The 19,545-nt window shown below is 36.7% G+C and overlaps 1 protein-coding gene across 1 annotated transcript in view; it reads right to left on the bottom strand.

Moving 5' to 3' along the window:
- MIPEP (mitochondrial intermediate peptidase) overlaps positions 1 to 19,545 on the bottom strand; it is a 65,913-nt gene that overhangs the window by 15,076 nt on the left and 31,292 nt on the right. The window contains exons 14-16 of the mRNA XM_066570935.1: positions 17,703 to 17,812; positions 12,536 to 12,610; positions 6,779 to 6,898 (exon numbers count right to left, since the gene is read on the bottom strand). Of these exons, the coding sequence (XP_066427032.1) occupies positions 6,779 to 6,898; positions 12,536 to 12,610; positions 17,703 to 17,812 (305 nt within the window). The remainder of the gene's footprint in view (positions 1 to 6,778; positions 6,899 to 12,535; positions 12,611 to 17,702; positions 17,813 to 19,545) is intronic.

Genomic DNA, 19,545 nt, shown 5'->3' on the forward strand with positions numbered 1-19,545 from the left:
TTCATATCTTATGATATCTGTAAACACTCTACTGCTGTAGATAGTTGCCCAGTGAATAGTGTCATATAACCACTGAAAACCAAATCTTCAGAGTATTTGCTATCAGCATTTTCTTTATCATAAAATGAACTCAACTCCACAAAGACAGAAACCTAAACAAACCTTGAAAGGTGACTTTAAGAGCTTTTGAAAGTCCCAGCATCTACTTTAATACTGACCTCAGCAGGGCACTTCTTGAAATGGCTTTTAGCTATTAATTATTTATAGAACTATCACTTCCCCAGAGTTCACTGTGCACTCCTTTATTAATCTTTTCCTCAGACCCAGACTCTTCAACTCGATTTTACAGTATACTTTTAAAAAGGCTCATATGAAAACTAATCCAGGGACTTGCACTCTGTATAAACAACTTTAGTTTCCAACATGGCAAGGTAAAAAATTACCTTGAAGGGGTTACACAAACTTCAAGGGGTTGAGTAATAACATATGACTTCATCCCTCTTCAAAACTCAAAAAAGTGCAATATGAGCAACACCAGTACCTTTCAAGTAACTGCAGAGGGAGAAGTGGAAAAGCCATCCTCTATGAAGGCTCTCTGGCTTTACTATGAAACTTATGTCTCTGTGATCTACAACAGTGGTTTCTCTAAAACTGCCTACAAGAGATGTGAGACATACTGGGTGTCTGCTTCCCTCTTCAACAAATGAGGGAAAACAATACTTTAAAAGATTAGATACTACCCATAGTCACACTTGCTATAAATTACATAATTTTTCCTCTCCTACTATTTTCTCATTGATAAGAAACAAATAATCACAGCCTCAATTCCAAATATTTTTTTCATAAAGATTTTCAATACCATTCATGTGTGCCCATATAAATTTCTCTTTGCTAGCCCAATACTGGATTTCCTTAACTTTCCTTGTAGTTCCTGTTTCCAATCTGGACAGATTCCTGGTGATGTCCACTTAAAACGTCCCTGTATGAAACTAAGCTTCCACCTGCTTTGTCAGCATGTTTTCTGTGTGTTGACTCAGCAACAAATCTACAGTTTGGTAGTACAATTATGTTTTGCAAGTGTTAGAAAGCTTGTTAAGCATAGAGTTATGCTATCAATTACTTACATCTTGTTACCAAGATCAATCAATGTCTTAGGAAGAAAGTGGATTTTCCCATCTGAGGCAGTTCTTAACAAAACTGGAGTTATTTTGCTCACTTGACTGTTCTCAAGGTACTTATGAGCTGCTTAATAATTGCTGCCATTACTTGTTGAGTGACAAAATCTGAACAATTAGTCTACAGTTCCCAAATTCTTCTCCCTTCATAAGAGCAGTTATCATAACACTACTACTTTTTCATGAGTTTGTGAGTGATAATTCCTCCAAGTCACTGACTGTTCTGACAAGCTTAAATATTCTGAAAATCTGACTACATCTAATCTAGTTATTTTATTTTATTCTCTAATCTCACTACTGTTTTAATCCATCTCAAAAACTGCATGTATTACTTACCTAATCAAAATTCACTTATTGTTCAAAAAATGTTGAGGCAGAAGAGAATATCACTGCTTTCTCTGACATTTACTGTTGCTCTTTCTCCCCCTCTCCTCTTGTTTCTTGAGTAGTTATGGAATTCTATTACCTTCTCTACTTGCAAATCTCAACTCAGTATTTCTAGCCTTTATTGTTCTGAATTCTTGCATTCTTTTATTAATTATGTCTAGTCATACAATGATTTCTACTTTTTATTATCTTAATAAAGTTTTAAAGGGTTTGGTTCTTTACCGCCCAATCTTTTTTGCATCAGGATGGTTTGTAGCCTTGGTTCAGTCTCTTGGATAACTACATAATGTCCTTTGAATAATCATACTTAGCTATGTTCCAGTTCCAGCAAATATCTGGCAGCCTTCCTCTTTTTGATACATTGTCTTTAATTATTATTGCTGGGTTTGGTTTCTAAGCTGCTTGAAACTTCCACAGTTTTACTTCTGGTTTGTTAGAACTTATCCTGTATTCCGTTTTTCACACTTTTATATGGCTTTTACTTTTCTAATAACCTCCCTTTCTCAGACAGTCAGATATACAGGCTTTTTCTCCCATTGAGTTCTTTTTAGCATCTTATTGATTAGCACCATAAATTTTACTCTCTCATCTGCCACCCAGAATTGTTGTTTTAAAAGCTCTTTGCCAATAGCACCCACTCTACCTTGTAACTGGTTTTTGACGTTTTCTTTAACTGTCTTTCAGTTTTCCTTAGGTTCTAAGGTTACATCATAGTTTAGCCTAATAAATCTAAAATGAATTTTGGAAGGTTCTAGACAGAATAAATACGAAGTGAAATTGCAGTTTAAAATTTAATACGTGGCCACTACTTAGCCTTCCTTACCAATAATTTTAAGATTTATGTTCACCATTTGAGTTAAGTTTTCAGAATTCAAAACCACTTTTACCATCAGAGGTTAAAGGTTATCTCTTATTTACTTTAAGCCAGCTGCCTCATTGCTTGCTCAGTCTGACTATTTATTCTTTTTATATGCATTACTGATATTCACATGAAATTTTATACAAAAACAGAGTTATATATAACTGCACATTAGTAGTCACTCCAAAAACCTAACAAGAAATCCTAAGACAACAAATGCCACAAGAACACAGATGGCAAATTCTGTAACAAGATACCTCACTCAAATTGCCAGCCAGCCCTCAGTAGGCTGAGGAATAAGCCTGTTAAAACTACACTCTCTTGCACACAGATTTTCTTCAACAACAACAAAACAGGAGGCTTTGGCTCACAGCAACCATGTGTGATGCAAAAAGTATTTTCTCCCTGTAGAGAAGCCAGTTCTGCCTATTGACATCAACTCCTCCTCAGCTGACCAAACACCCATGCCTCTGCATGTTCCCTGTTAATGAAAAACTTGTGTTTTCAGCTCCCATGGCAAGCCACATCTCCCCGTAGTGCCTGACAGCCTCCCTGAGCAAGCACTCCAAATGTTAGGTTGCATCTCATCCATTGATTTCCTTTGTCAGGAACAAGACAGACACACAACCATAGCAAGTCAAGACAAGGACCTAGGTGGAGCCTTCCAAGGTCAGGATCCCTGTCTGGGCAGAGTCCTCCCAGCTGCAGGAAGAAGACAGACTAGCAACCACACTGGTGATACACCATTTTCATACACATCTTTGCTCTAGGGTATCTCTCACAATACCTGCCTTGTCTTCTCTTGGCAAACTTGGCTGGCTAACATTTTTGGTCTCACAGGTGTTTTGGTCTTTCCAAACACTAGCAACCATAGGCCATGCTGCCAAAGAAACTTACACTCTGGACAAAACTATATAGCCATAATTAAACCTGTAACCTGATGCACACTTTAAGGTACCAGTAAAGGTTCTTCTGAAGTAATCTGTATTTTCAATATGTTAAAACAAAAAGGCATATAGCAAATTATTCAGTGTTCCAAAAAATATCAAAGGCACCCTGCATACCAACATGTTGCCTCCTATCAAAAGTAATTATAATGATGTGTGTGGTTAAATTCCATCATCTCACTTTGTATTCAAGTACCACACAAGAAATTCAGCTGTTTCTGGAAAAAAAACCTACCAGAAGACCATGTAATTTGAAAAATGCAAAAGGGACTATTTGGCAGTCATCTAAAAAGGAATCCAGATTCCTTGTGCCTCACTCTTCAAAATCATTTTTCCTCACAGTCACAGTCAAACCATCTCCCACCAAAATTCCAGATTAGGAAAGGTTACTACAATGGACAGACAATTAATATATTGAGTCCATAATTTTCTGAAAATAAGAATTAATAACTCAAACTACTTCACAAAGAAAATACAGGTATGATGATCTGGGCAGGTGGTGTTTATTGTACTACTACTTCATTATTGAGAGCTCTTCCTGTAACTGCAGGAGGCTGCAAACTCCACTATCATTGCAGAGTCTGTTTACACTGTGTGTCATTTTCTGTTACAATATTGAACCAAGCCCCCAGCAGGAGATAGGAATTATTATGCTTGGCGAAGGACTAGCAGTGGCATATCATTAAGTTTTGATAACTGTCTCAAAGGAGAGTACTTTTCAAGTCTGAACCTGGGGGACATGAGGGGACTAAGCAACAGATTATGGGGAGAAACTTTGATCATGTCTCAGATTGATCAAAGGGTCACCCGATACATTTTCAAAAGCCTCTCTGGGCATCCTGGGGACAAATGTAGAAGAGACCAAGGGAGACACTCTAAAAGCAGACAGTATCATCAACTGCAAGGCAGGCCATAATTAATGAAAACTGACTTCACAAGAGATCAGAAATAAGCTATGATTTGAACAAAAGTTTGGAGCAAAAGCAGAGTACTGAATTCCCCCCAGTGCACAGATTTTGACACAATGTACATTCAGGAAGGAATGGCTGGAAAACATATGGTCATTACTATTTTGTTTATCTTGCTTACCTACAAGAATCAAAAAGAAGACTGGCTGCTTTTTAAAGGGATCACAAGGACTCAAGAATCCAGTGAATAGCAAAATTGCTATTCGCTTTCTAAACTCAGTAACACTAATCTCCTCTGGCAACAAAAACTGCCGGACTCTACAAAAACAGGCAGATACATTTCCTTGCCCCCTGCCTAGCAATCATCAGCTTCTACATTCAGTAACAGAGCAATGAAATCCCAGTGGAATTTCATCCTCCAGGAGCCAGCAGTAAACTCTGTATACTTTTGAACAGATAAGCAGTGGCCAGCCAGAAATTGAGATTTGCATTATTCAGACAAACAAAGTCTAGTGGGGTGCTGTTTCTCCATGCTTCCATCTGACTTCCTTTCTGCCTTGCATGTGGCACCAGCTCCCGTGGCCGTCTGCATCAAAGCAGCCAATGCAAACATGGCTTTGTGCAATGCCTGCTGCCCCAGTGCCTGCAAAATCTGTTTGAATGGCAAATACAGACCTCAAGAGGACTTATTTTCTGCTATCTCTCAACAGGGCTTCTTTTGCACTATCCCTCCTACTGTTAGCACGTAACACGTGATGCTTAGGTTTACCTTAAACAAGTACAGCCCATAGGTGCAGCAGTAGCTTTTACTCACTAGGTGTAGTCTGTATGCCTCATTTTGAAAGCACTGTAACAAAAAGACACGTGCAAATTGTCCTATTATCTGAGCTGTGCCTGAGAATGACAGAAGACACATGCTGTAGCTCTACTCCAGAAAATAAGTTTGTACAATAAGACTGAAGCCCAACCAAGTACATTAAGAGGATATATACTGCATTTATATGCCTGTCAAGAGCAGTAAAAGAGAATTATGGTTCATCAGGAAGAAATAATAATGGATGCTTGACAATGCTGCTACAGAAAAATCACATTAATGCAGTGAAGATCCTTACTAAGGAAGAAATTCACTTATCCAACACCACTAGCTTAAGACATAGAAGCCTGACCTAACAATACATAATGCAATCTAAAGGTATAGAGAACAGATAAATTCAAATAATCAAAACACTTTGTTTTCTCTGCCAGCTCTCTAAGTGCCTAGCCAAATATCAGACAAAAAAAACCACCTGGTCCCTACTCTACTGTATTTCAATGTCTAGCTCTGAAATCAAATGAAAGGAAGAAATATACTTTTCACTTAAAAACCCCAACCCTTACTTCAAGGCTTTTATTTTTTATATCTGGACTACAAATTAAACATGTGAATGTGTCTCAAGTTTGGAAGGAGGAACAGGAAAGGACAGCAAGACAAACTACAGACATTAAATATTCTACAGATAACTATTAATTAAATATTCTACAGAGTACTAATGTTATTCTAATGCATTGTTTCACAATATTTTACAGAAAATTTAAACTGTGTTACAGTTCTTGACACTAATTTTACATTCAATAAATATAAACATAGACTTTCTGATTATTCAGAAGTTCACAGTATATTTTGCTGGGATTAAGTTCCAGGCCAAAACCTGCTGTCCCACTTCAAAATGATCATAGCCTCACGACAAAATGTTACACTCTTTTGGAGGTGTGAGCAGGGGCAGCACAGTTATGATGAGGGAACAGATCTCCCAACACCATTCTCAGAGAAGTAAAGACATTTTGCTAAGGAGGAAAGTACATTTCCTGTGAAGCAGCAAAAGCATTTGGGTATTCTGACCACAGTGTCAAACAGCGACTGAGGGGGCCAGGCTCCAGGCAGGAATTCAGCTTCACACAGACCAGGAAATTCTGACTGCCGTATACAAACTACATCTTTGGCTGTCACATGATGTACAGAACAAATGCATGTTGTGATGAAGATCAAAATTAGATAGCTCAGTAGAACTCCAGACTTCTTCACTTTCAGATCACACATGAAAGCATAAATGACATGACAAAGGTCACAGGAATAGAGTGAGAAGAACACTTCCGTTTCCTGCTTCACACTTTGTCTCATGCTGACAGACAGCATACACACACCAATTGCAGCACAGTGTTTTGCTGCCTTTTATAAGCAGCCTTTGAAAAGCTCAAATAAACCCTCTTTCCAATATATTGTTTCCAGTGCCTTCTTTACTAAGAAAATAAAGGCAAGATAATGAAGTTCATCATTAAAAGACTACATTTATATGAAAACATCCCTACTCTCTGGATAAAGTGAGTGAAAGAAAGAAAACTCTTTCAATATAACAATACAGCAGTAAACACATGAGTGTGCAGGGCAAGGGTCATGGAGAGGAAGGGGCATTATTATGCTATCAAAGAAAAGATGCAGTTTATAGTTATTCTGTTGCTACTCACTGTATTGGGTACATATGGCAATCCATAAACTTTCTCCTGTGTTTCCTTTAAAATTTCTGTGGTTGACTTTTTTAGAGGGTGTTTACCATGGTAGATTTGGTCCAAGACAGCATAAAAAACCTGAAGAGAGAAAACACATTTGTCTTTGACACATGTTATTGGCATATGAAAACCAAAAAAGACACAAAGAAAAGAACATGAGAGATGGACTAGGGAGAGGGAATAGTTTAAATATATATGGTTTGGAAATCTTCTATAATTAGCATAACATGGTAATGTTATACAAGGAGGGAAACAGATTTTTGGAGTCCATCAACCACCACCATCATGACCTTTCATAAATCCATGTTTATGTCATTTATCACACTGGGAGTACTAAACTGTCTGCACCTTTTAAATAAATTAGGATCTGTCCCTAAGGCCCTCCAGCAATTCCTCTTTTCAAGAAAAGTATTTTTAAATTCCTATTTTGAAGTTATTTAAGTGGACACTGCAAAATAAGCTATTTCAAGACATGTACATGCAGCCATGAGAACACCTCACCCCTGCAGGGGCAACTTATTGCTTAGGCAGCGAACATAAGAATTATGTTAAGAATATTACAGAATCAATGAGGTTGGAAAAGGCTTCCAAGATTATCAAGTCCACCCTTTGACCTAAAAGCACCATGCCCACTACACAGAGCTGTAAACACTACTGAGTTTCTGCCAGAGCCCTGCAACAGTGTAGTACCAAGGCCACTCTTTCCTTTATTTTAGCTCTCACCATCAGAGCAATAAATTGCTGAAGTGTAAGCTTAGCTGAAAGCACACTGCACCAGGAGGGTACTGTGCCAGAAGTAAGAGCTGATCCATAAGCAATTTTTAAGCATGTGAACTACAGCAGAATGCAGGTGCATGACCAGATAACTGAGGTGTTCAGAGAGTGGGAAAGCAGCACCATTAAAAAGACTTTCCCAGCAAAGACAGCAAGGCAGAGTATCTGGAATGGTAAGAACAAACATGAAAGAGGCATGGACAGAAGAAATTATTGCAGCCTTTTTTCATATGGAGATTTTGTATTTTGTGGAAGTGCAAGGAAGACAGAGGACACCCACTGCTTTTCAACATAAGATATTTTTAAGTAGTTTGATGGATCCAGATGCTCAAGGGAAGAGGTCAGGTCATCCCCTAGTCAGCACACTTCATAGGAAAGTTGACAGTAAGGAGCCTCAAAAAGCTTTTTTGCAAGGAATTAAGCAAATAATTTGGCTAGAGATTCAGGCCCAGTCACACTCCTATAAGGAGCAATACCACCCCCAATGACATAAACACACTGCTCCAGGAACTATAACCATGAAATTTTAGGAAAAAAAAAAGTTGTTTGGATGTTTTCTGTTACCTAATTAACACAACTCCTTGAACCTCAGAAGAGATTCTTTATTATGAAATGTTAGTACAAATAATTCTGAACTCTTTAATAATTTATCAGAATTCAGAATATTTTTATTTGTTCTGGATACAACATGTAGTTTCATCAAAAATGTGACTGTTTCTGGAGGAGTACAATCCTTCTGTTTGAATAAGCTGTCTTCTAACGTACAGAATTCTGATAAACCCTTTGACAGTCTCTCTTGGCAAATAACAAGACATTGGGGGTTTTTTCCAAGAAAAACTGAGTGTTATAAGCAGGGGGGTGAATAAACTGTGACTTGCAGGAGCTACTCCTAGATTTCCTGCTTGCTCCTCATTAGCCATGGCTAAGGAAAAGAAGAGAGGTCAGTAAGACTCAACTCACAAAATCACCCATTAATGACACTGCAAGTTTTATGTCCCAGGCAGCAACACTGCACAAGACATGTAAGCACTCAACATTGTCCATCTACTAATGCAGAGTAGCCAGAAAGCATCTGTTCAGAGCAAAAATATACAGAGAAATCTACACTAGACTGCAAAAATACTTTACTCTTATTTATCTAAGAAGAGAAAGAGACTTTACAATGGCTTTGCATTCCCAGTCACTAGAATCCCATTCTTTTTTTTTTTTTTTACACAGTTTAACAAAAGCTACAGGTTTACGACAGCAAGGGTGACTAAGAGTATGACCCGCAGTAAGTACCATGAATAGACCTGAAAATTACCTCATGTAATAGTCCTAAAAAAGTCACTTTCTCCTGTCACCTTAGACCTCTTTAACTCTGCAGCAGTCATTTCACACTAACTTCCCCTCTCCTCTCTACAAAATCCAAATCAAACATGAGGAACTTCAGCATCTGACAATGGACTTTAGCTTCAAGCTTCAGCACAGCCTTGATCCTCTTTTTTCTATCATCTCCCATCTTTGTCTGGACCAGTCTGCAGTTGCTCTTCAGTGTTCTTCACAAGATGGGGGAACTACATCTGCACTGCAGGGGACCTTCTCTAAAGTAAAATTTAGAGTGAAATAGTTTGTGGTCAAGGAGCAAAAGCTCAACTCACAGCTAGGAAGTGGGGAAATGTCAAAGAAAGGCCAGTGAAATGTTCTGCCTAAAGAACAATGTGGTGACAGGGAAATGAGTCACTGAAGTCAGCTATAAGTTCTCCCTTGATCCTGGCACATGTACAGTGTGGGAAGAAAGCTGTGAGCCAGGCCACCTGGACAGCACAGTTAAAAAAACCATCCCTGAAAATAAACTTGGATGAACTTTATACCCACAATGCATTTCCATCTACAAACCACAGTTCTGTGTGTTTACAGAGGCCTTTGAAATGGGAAAGGGAAACACATCCCAGGACCACAGGATTTTAGATGATACTGCTGAGGAGCAAGCTAATACTTAATATCAAGCAGTAGACAGAAGATGATTTCTAATTTCAGTAAAACACATTTCTGAAAAGATGTAAAAATATAAAAATGCCATCAAATACTCATTAATCTTCATGCTGTCTCTCTGTTTTGCACTTACATTGGTATTTATTAGTTTCACTTGATTCCAGTTCTTTCTAGCTCCTTGTCTGCTTAATAGCATTAATATGCACACACTTAGGCACTTTCCAGTGAAGTTACTACTGACTGAAAGACTCAGGGATTCAATCTGCCTGGCAAAAGCCTTAGGAGAAGATGTATGGACTCTCCTATCTTTCCTTCTGAGTAACTGATTACACCACCTAAAAGAAAATTCAGAGGTATTATAGTTATGAAAAAGCAGCAATATTTCTTACTTTCTTGTGCCAATAGACTTATTTTCTGAACAGACCATAGAAGAAGAACTTCCAGGTGTATTCCACACTGCTGGAATATTTGTCAGCATTTTTTCGACTTCTAAAGGTCAAATATAGCTAACATAGCATCTAGCCATCAATACAGAATATAGTCTTTGCAAAATCTGAAGGAACAGTATTAGAATCATCATTCACAGTATTTTCAAGTATACAGCTAGCAGCATGTATATCTTTTAGCATCTGGAAATTAAAATATATTTTGCTTCAATTAATTATTATACTTTTTAATTTGCATGACTTACAATATGCACTTCTAAAATGGAATGTATTAGCTTTGTATTTGCCATGTAGTCAACTTCTCTGGGATATTTTTGAATTATTCAACAGAATAGTTCTGCCAATTTGTCTCTTTGAAATGAGTGCACACTTCTGCAAGTTTTACACCTGGCATCTCCAAAAACATAGTGCTGAAAGTAGGAAATGAATAATATTATTCAGTATGGCATTGTGGTCATTTGGCATGTGTTGAAACTAGTTTAACTTAATTTACACAAGAAAAATTTGATGGCAAGCGGCCTGCTAAATCACTGCATCACTGCCAGCAGCAGTCAATCATTAGGCACCCACGGGAACTTGAGCCCACCAGAAGTGGGTGTTCTTGAGCCACAGGCTGTGGAATGACTCCAAAACAGACTCTAAAGAGGCCCAGGGAACAGCTGAGGGCCAACAACAGCAGGGACATTGCACAGCCCCACCACAAGCAACTGATGCAATGACTTCTCCTTTTGGAATACTCTCTCCTGCACCACAGAACAGGGAGGCCACATCACTTGTGAATATATTTGTGACTTATATTGCTCGATATCTGAGCCCATTTAGCCTTCACAATGCCAGCTTGGTCTCAAACCTTGACAAAATCATAGCAAATACATATAAAAAGTTGAAAGAAATCTGTCAGACTGATACATAGCTGTTATGGACAGAGACATCAGAAAAGAAAGGGTGCAGGTCAAAGGACCTCATCAACACTTTGGTGGTTACTAATCTCTACATGTGTTGTGCCCCCCATGAGTAAAAGTCCACAATTAAGCATTCACAGTAAAAATTTTATTTCAATCCGGAATTTTTTTCCCCAATAAAAACCTCCTGTATTAATTATTTATATTCTGGCCCACAGTCTTTCTGGATAATCAGATATGTCTATGAGAATCTTTCAAAGCCAGCAGTGTGCATTTTAAAATCAAACCTGTAGGGAGAGTGCAGTTATATTTTCATGTCACAGAGGTATAGGCACAGGTAGCACCTGTCCAGCCAACATTGGCTGCTGACAGCCAGCACTGCACTGACAGCACAATTCAAAAGTCCAATTCAAAAGCCCATTACATTTAACCAAGGAAAAATACATGTATACACTGAAAACAGTGTTCAGTCTGGCTTTGACTAGTGTAAATGACATGTATACAACTTACAGGTCCACACTCGAGGCTTCTGTTAGTTTAAAATCTTCTATGTAACTGCACAGAGAAAACTGCAAATAGTGAAGTTTCTCTTTCAGATCAACTTCAATTAACCAGCCCAACTCTTGTTTGTAGACAGGGTTGTGATCATTTGGCCACTTCTCAAAGGAAGACATACCAAAGATCTGTAAATTTGTTTCTTTCCCATCTCAGCAGCTAACCTTCACTAAGGTACTAGCAGAGTTATCTCATCTAAACACCAGGTTAATTGTAGAAGGAAAAACTATATGCTTTGTGCTTAAAGAAAACCAACAAAGAAAACAGAATCAAACAGCAAAACCTTGTAGCACACTAAGCACAGCCAAATGCTTACTGTAAAAAAAAAAACTTGGCTGGATGCTAATGCTACTGTATACATCTGAGAACTGCTACTGCAGGACTGAAAAAGGCCAAATACCATTTTAGATAGAAATCTGATTTCCTTTATTTCCTTTGAAGAACAGCATCACTGGTTGTGTATAGAAATTACTGATCAATCACACCTACCCACAGAAAACGAAGGTTTATGAATTTAGTTACTTTTCCTAACACTATGAGAGAGAAGTTTTACATTCTTACAGCTCAGCCAGCCATTTTGATGTGACAAGTGGCCACTTTCATCTGGAGCTGCAGAAGACAAGGAACTCAAATCACATTCTAGTAAATAGATGTGCTGGTTTGATTTAACTGTGGTAGCCTGTATCTCCCACTCCTACTATATTTTAATGATCCAAGGTACACAATACTTCCTCTACTTCAAGTTCTCCTTGAATGATTCCATCAACTCAAGAATTCAATCTTAAACTACATTTGGGAATTCTGATAATCCAACCATTTTCAAAAGCTGTGGTTTTCACAGTATTTTCCTATAGATAGAAGCATTTAGGTTTAAGCAGACAACACAGAATATGTTCAGAAAAACAAACATAAAATTAATATAAGAATTAATTAATTTTAATTAATTTTCATATACCTAGATAACACATCTACATTAAAATAAAAAATTTGGTCAAATTATATAAACAAAAATACATTTTGTAAGTGCTGAATAGAGAGTTGAAACTAGAAGGCAAAACACATACCTGGAGCTGCATATCAGCTGCAGCACACACCTTTTTGGATTCACATAGTCTTGACACCATGTTTTTTGGTAGTGGCTTGAAAAAAAACCAAACAGGTCACATTTAGACTTATTGTTTATTCATAAATTGTGTTTAAATAGCTAATTACTAAAAGAGGCTGAAGATACAAAAAAACCCCTTATGGTACTAAAACACATTTGAAGTGCTTTGCATTAAGGAAGGAAATATTTGCCGAATAAAGGATTAAATGGCCAATTAAGATATCAGCATTAATTCACATAGCAACAGAGAAATCACTAAGCAAAATCTGTTTGTTTTTCTATAAACTAATTCCATATTCCCTTATATGCCTGTAAAAGATCTTATTACTATTTTTAGACATAAAGAACAGACTGGGGCAGTTAAAGCCCTCCCACATCATACAACTCATAATACTGAGCTTAATAATTCTGGGTTTTCATAACTTCAACTGAGACAGCATCAGACCTTCTGCCCTAACCCACATAAAAATATTTAGTTGTACTAAACAGTAAATATCTACCCTTTGAAATTTTTAATGAAGTTAAATTTATTCCACATCTATGGCAATAAAATTATCCATGCCACCATATACTGAAAAGTCAGAAACACTTTTCAAGTAATTATAAAAAAACCTTTTGACTTTCCATCCAGATGTCTGCAAAAACATCCAAAGACTTTTTAAGGCCACATTTTTAAGAACATCTGTCTATGAATGCTTGACCTTACCCTTCTTCCACCACTTGCTGAAGTTTTTCAAGAGATGTTTTTCCTAACAAACATTTTCTTTTTTTTTCCCTAGCAGCTTCCTTAACCAAACAAATGGAATATAGTTAAAGTAACTGCATTTTTGCTAAAAAATTAAAAAGGTACTGAAAGTTGTACAACATGTATAGAGTTATGTTTAATATGTAGCATCTCCATAACATACAGGTAGTAAGCTTGACTCTAAAATCACACCTATGCTTTTATAGTGTGTTGAAGCATTCAAGAAATAATCCAAGAAAGTCTACAGATATGGCAGAGCCATATGTTTAGATCCTCTGCAAATTATATGAATTCCAGACAAGCAATGTTCACAGAATAAAACCCAGCTCTAGAGAAGGCACACCTAAGTGAAGAAATTTTATCAATTGACTCTAGAATCTCAAAGTTGAAGCTGGTAAGAAAAATTCTCTGCTTGTGCAGCTGCTTTATGCAGTACTTGCTAAGGCTTCCAACCTCTTCTCCAAGTCAAAAGTTAGCTAGGTCAAGCATGGTATAGAGCCAGACAATTTAATAAGGCAGAAAATCAAAATAATCAAGAAGAAAGTAAAATTAAAATCAAGAAGAAAGTACAGGTCACTCTTATAACCACCTGCTGACAAAAAGGCAAAGGAGAAAAAAATATTTATGTCTTTCTTAAATCTATCTATGTTACTAACCTGGCTCAAAGATTGTGTTGTGATCACAATTCACAAGCCAAGTAGAATTTGGCACCAGAAAAACACTGCCAAAATTAGATTAAATTGAAAGAATTTAAGTTGATAAAGAAGTCACTTATTTTTCCCAAAACACCTTTGAGATCTTAAGATTTCAGGGAAGGAGAACTTGACTCCAGAGGGTTTTTCAAAGATCACAATTCCACTCCAAAGTATGTTTCTGTGAATGTCATGCACACAGATACATTCAGGTCTTGAACTGGAGCATGTACTGTTTCAGGCAGTAGAAACTATTCCTCCTTGCTCCATTACAATCTCATGCAGTTGCTTAATAAGCAGCTGAATGAATTTTAAAAAAGGTATCAGCATTCTTACTTCACTTCTCCTGAAAGATGAACTCTCTGATAACACCAGAATGAGACTGTCATCTTCTTTCTAAAAGAAAGACTTTACAGAGCTATGCCTAAAACTATGCCATTGAACAACCAGTCAATTTTTAAAATTTAAACACTACATGCTTTACTTTGAGTCCACTCTTCTATCCTTCTCCATTAAGTAACTTCAAGATCTTGGAATGAATTTTTCAGTTTTCATGGTGGCTAAAAGAAAAGAATTCCCTGTGTCCCAAAGCATGCTTAACTCCTTACTGTTGTGTAGTAATTGCAACACATTGTAACTGTACTATCTGTGGGCTTATTCTTTCAATCATGCTAATACAATACTGTCTTTGTAATTCCATCTCTGTGAAAAATGAACTCAGCTCAAATTTGAACAGCTGAAACACTGGCCATTGTTCAAGAGAGCCTCTAAAGACACAAAAGCTTAAAATTATTTAGCTCAGACGTACCATGTATCTCTGCACTTTACAAATGAAATTAAACAAAATCACAATGATACAGAATGGCACCCATGCCCCAGACTGTCTGCTTAAGTGTTGTAATGTCCTCATTTTGGTATGGCTTGACTTCATGAGCTTAGCTGATTAATCCAACTTTAGTAACTAATTATTACAGTCCTCTCTATTTATTCATTTTATCTCTAGGGTTTTTTGGTTTGAGTCATCTTTTGGATGAAAGGAAAACTAGGCCTGCTATTTTCTTGAAACAAATAGATTTGTTCTGGCCAGCTTTTTCAACTAAGTTCAAAAGACCTGCTCCTTTTGACAGGAGAGCTTGCAAGCTTTGTCACTCCTCAACAGTCAACAGCACAACCTTTCAAAAGAGACAGAAAGCAGGAACAAGCTTTCTATAAACTTCAAGATATTTTGGACCAGAACCTCCTGATCTACATCTAAATGAGCTCTCATCTTCGAACATCTGCCCATCAATTTCTTTTTCTGCAATGCTACTAAAATACAATTTTCAACAGTTCAGATGTTTTAATAATCAAAACACCTCTTTCTCTTCCTCTTCCCACAATCATAAGCACTGATTATAAGTGCAGATCCTCAAAGATGAGTCCTTTTACAACTGACTTTTATAGCAATGGCTAATATGAGATGACACTAGCAAGTTTTTCTGATGCAATTATGTTCAGTAGGAATATTAGAAACCACACCACCTGAAGTTTCCATGCAAAAACTAGAGTGCAGATGCAGCAATGCTAAAAGAAGGACGCTGTGTAAAATTATCTGCATTGCCTCCAACATAAACTGGGTCAGTAGCAAGTCCACCTTCTGCAAACATCCAGCAGAGCTGTGTGGTGTAGCTGGTGCAGAACACAGTTTTCTAGCAGCCTTCTAGCACAGAAAAGCTCAGTCTCTTAATTCATAAGAAGAAAATTAATGTATGTTCTCATAGAGAACAACATATTGATTAAATGGTTTCACAATTTTCACATGCTACCTTTTTTGTCCATTTTCCTTACTTCCCCTTGAAAAGGGGATAAAGTGAGCTCATTTTCTTTCAAATAAATCAAAAACTGGAGAAACAAACAAAAAAAAAATTGAATTTCCTCTTTTCACCACAAAAGAATTAATCAGGGAACAAGCAGAGAAATTAAGCCCCAAAAAGATCTTTGTTGAAGAAGTTGAAGTTGAAAATGTAAGAGAGATGGGATTTTCAAGTCGAACTACTTCATAACATACACACAACAGAAAATATTGCTTCAATCTATTTGTATTTAAATGACAAACATAGAAATTCGATATCAGATACCTAAAGTCAGCTTAGATGAACCAATATAAGCAAAAGCAGATTTATATATGTTGGATAATGGCTTAAAAATGCATTCTAAAATTTAAAAAAAGCAATTGAAAGGATTGAAAGGAAGGAATCTAACACTCTCAAGAGCCACAGAGCAGTTTCAGGCTCTTCTTCTCATCATCCAGCATAATCCATTCTTGCTCTCTTCAAGACTGGGCTTTTACATCAAACCTCTCTCAACTGCTGTCTGAAAAGGGAAGATTTCACCACCAATAAACAGAAGTAGTTTATGGAAATGCCAAATGGGACACAATGTCTGGTTCTTAGCTTTTGCACTGAAACTAAACATGGTTTAGATTTGTCAAGTCATTTTGAAAATACAAAGCCATAAATAATGTTCTACAAATCTCTTTCAGATGTTTTAGTGAAGCTCATTCTCTGAACTCTCATGCAATCAGATTAACTCCATGCTGTTTAAACACTTCATGAACTTTATAGAGAACAAGAGAACATTACAAAGTCCTATTTCTGTATGTACATTCAAGTAGATAAATGATCAACACTCCTGAACTGAGTTTAATTCCCAGGTGTCAAAGAGACCTTTCTTAGTGCAATCAATTCTGCAGAAACAATTGCTCTCTTGAAAAGAAAAAAAAAAAGAAAAAGAAAGAAAAATTACAGAGCAAATTTCTCAGACAGTATCTATTAAAACAGAAGTTAGATAGCATATTTTCCTAACTGTTCATGGAGGTAAACACATTTCTACTTCCATAATACTGAAATGCACTAAGTGCTTAGTACTGGATAAGAAGCTCCAATGAAGTATAACACTACACAACTTAGGAGGAATTTTTGAAATGTCTATATAAATATAAATCATTCTCTATTACCATGTCTTAAAGTGACCACCAAAAGTCACCTTGCTCCAAAGAGCACTGCTTTCCAAATACCCCACAGAAAGCAGATCCTTGTAACAGACTGATAAAGAAGAACTTCATGTAAGAATGGCATCATCAGTTTTAATGCAGAAATTCATGACTAACCGAATCTAACTAGCCCTAATACAATCCTAAATAGAGCAGTATATTTTTCATCACAAAATATTTCACTCACTGCCCTACACTGTGCTAAAAATGGAAATTTTGAAACACTGCAGATAATTTCCATTTATATCCATGATTGGTTATCTGAGCTTTATTTTAAGACGGACTTTAGAAAGTTCAATGACAAATGCTATTTTTGTCATAACTTACCTGTAATTATATTAAATCATTCCAAACAACTTGATTCACACAGAAGTTGTTCACCTACTATACCTTGTAGAAAAAAAAAGGCTGAAAGTTTTAAATATGTAATTGGAATCTAGGATATAAGAACCTAGTATTCTTATACAGATTTACATTTATGTTTTTTGCAATGACAATATTAAAATTTTTTCTGAATAATGGAAATTGTAATATTAAAATAACTTTATCCATTGTTTATTTCTACTTTAAACATTATTAATTAATAACACATGTAAAGATTATTCTTTTCCTACATACATTTTTTCCTATTTTCAAAATTTTACATTTTTTTCCCTACCTGTCCTGTTTTATAATGCCTTGCAAACTGGTTAACCACTCGATAGTCATTTGCAAAGTACTCCATCAGAATTGAGGGAACTTCAGCAAAATCAGTAGCACATCTGGTTCCTAGAGGTAGAATAATTGTACACATTAGCATCTGCTATTTTCACTAACAAATAGTTAACTCTTCCCAAAAGGTTTTGCAACTTTCAATTTGGACTTTTGGTGAACTTTAATGTTCTTTCATTTATTAAGTCAATATTTTATTTCCATTATTGTACATACTGCCAGAAAAGCTTCATTATAATCCTACACATTTTACTATAAATCACAAAGTAAAACAAAATATTTGAACAGCTGGGTGAGACACCTTATAAAGCTCTGGATCACACCCTTTTTAAACTAAACCAGACTGTAGCCAAACTGGCCCTACACGAAACACCAAATCTATTTAAGTGTCCTAAACCTAAATTAAACTACAATGTAAATAAAACTCTGCCTTAATCCCATTCACAGTTACAAGTTTTAGCTTCCATCTGTTTGCTGAGCTTTCTTATGCTTTACATTAACCTCGCTTTATGACACCGAGTCATTCACTCAAAGAACACTCTTGCAGATTGAAGACGTGTTCTATGTAAGTGCAATGAGGTAATATCTCAGCTGTTACTATTTTCAAAAAAGCCCTTTCCCAAAAACCTTATTTACTCTAATCTTTATCAGCATCTTACCCAATGGAAGTGACTAAAAAGTGTAACACACTGCCAAATCAAAGCTGAATTTCTGATTTCTGTATTAAAGTTAGCAATGGAAAAGCTATTGCTTTCATAGTGGACCCACTGGGTCACCACCTCTATCCCAGTCTGCCAGAAACAACATCAACATTCAGAATCAGTCTTAAATCCCAGTCTGCTTTTACTATTATTTGAAGACTGGTTTTTAAAATCACTCCTTTGACTTCTACAAACCTTTCTCTAATTGTTAATCTTAACTTATAACCTGTTTACACTCAGTGATTCAGACAGATACTGCTCTTTATTACAAATAGCATTTATCACACTGGTTTTTACCTACTAAATAGAGAGAAACTATATTCTCTCTGAGCATCATTATCCAAAGGCAAGATAAAGTCTAAGAAACTATCCATTCCAGTTCTCTGTACCTGCTGCAGTTTGAATTCACCTTCAGACTAGACACACAAAATGAACATGCCCAAACACTGCATGAATTTTCACCAGTACCTTTACCATTCTAATACCCACTGCTGTTAGATACAGCTCTGATGTAATTTCAAATCACACTGGACCTTTTCACAGACACATTAGCTATATGCACTTCTGCACTGACACATAAAACTGTGATTCTGTTTGTGCACCACTACTGAAAAATCCATTTGGTAGCAAAAATTCTCCTTATACTCTGAAAATGCATGATCTGCACTGTGCAGTTCTGAATCAAAGAAAATTAAGGCAAGAGAGAGCAGGAAAGATGTCAAATTACTCAGCTCATCTCAACCAGAATGTCAATTTTTTTGTGCTCACAATAGCCTGTAGTCATATTGTTTCCATACTTTACCACCCTCGTGTTCCATGAGAGCAGACAGCCCCTAACAGACATCCCTGCGACAAGCCCTTTGATTTTTACACATTCCAAATCCATTAAGAAAGGATTCTCTGCAGAAACAACAGCACTGACCTCCAACCTCCAATGCTGCTTTTGCAATGCTAGATCTGGAGTGAAATCCTCTGGGATGCAGGACTGCCTGGAGCTAAGGCAACACAGAAACCATACACAGGGACTCCTGGAAAATCTGAGCCTCACAATTAGCCACTTCCTGCCCCTTCAAGAGTCTGACATGCAGA

This window comes from Molothrus aeneus, chromosome 2 (genome assembly GCF_037042795.1).
Source record: "Molothrus aeneus isolate 106 chromosome 2, BPBGC_Maene_1.0, whole genome shotgun sequence".
Taxonomy (NCBI): domain Eukaryota; kingdom Metazoa; phylum Chordata; class Aves; order Passeriformes; family Icteridae; genus Molothrus; species Molothrus aeneus.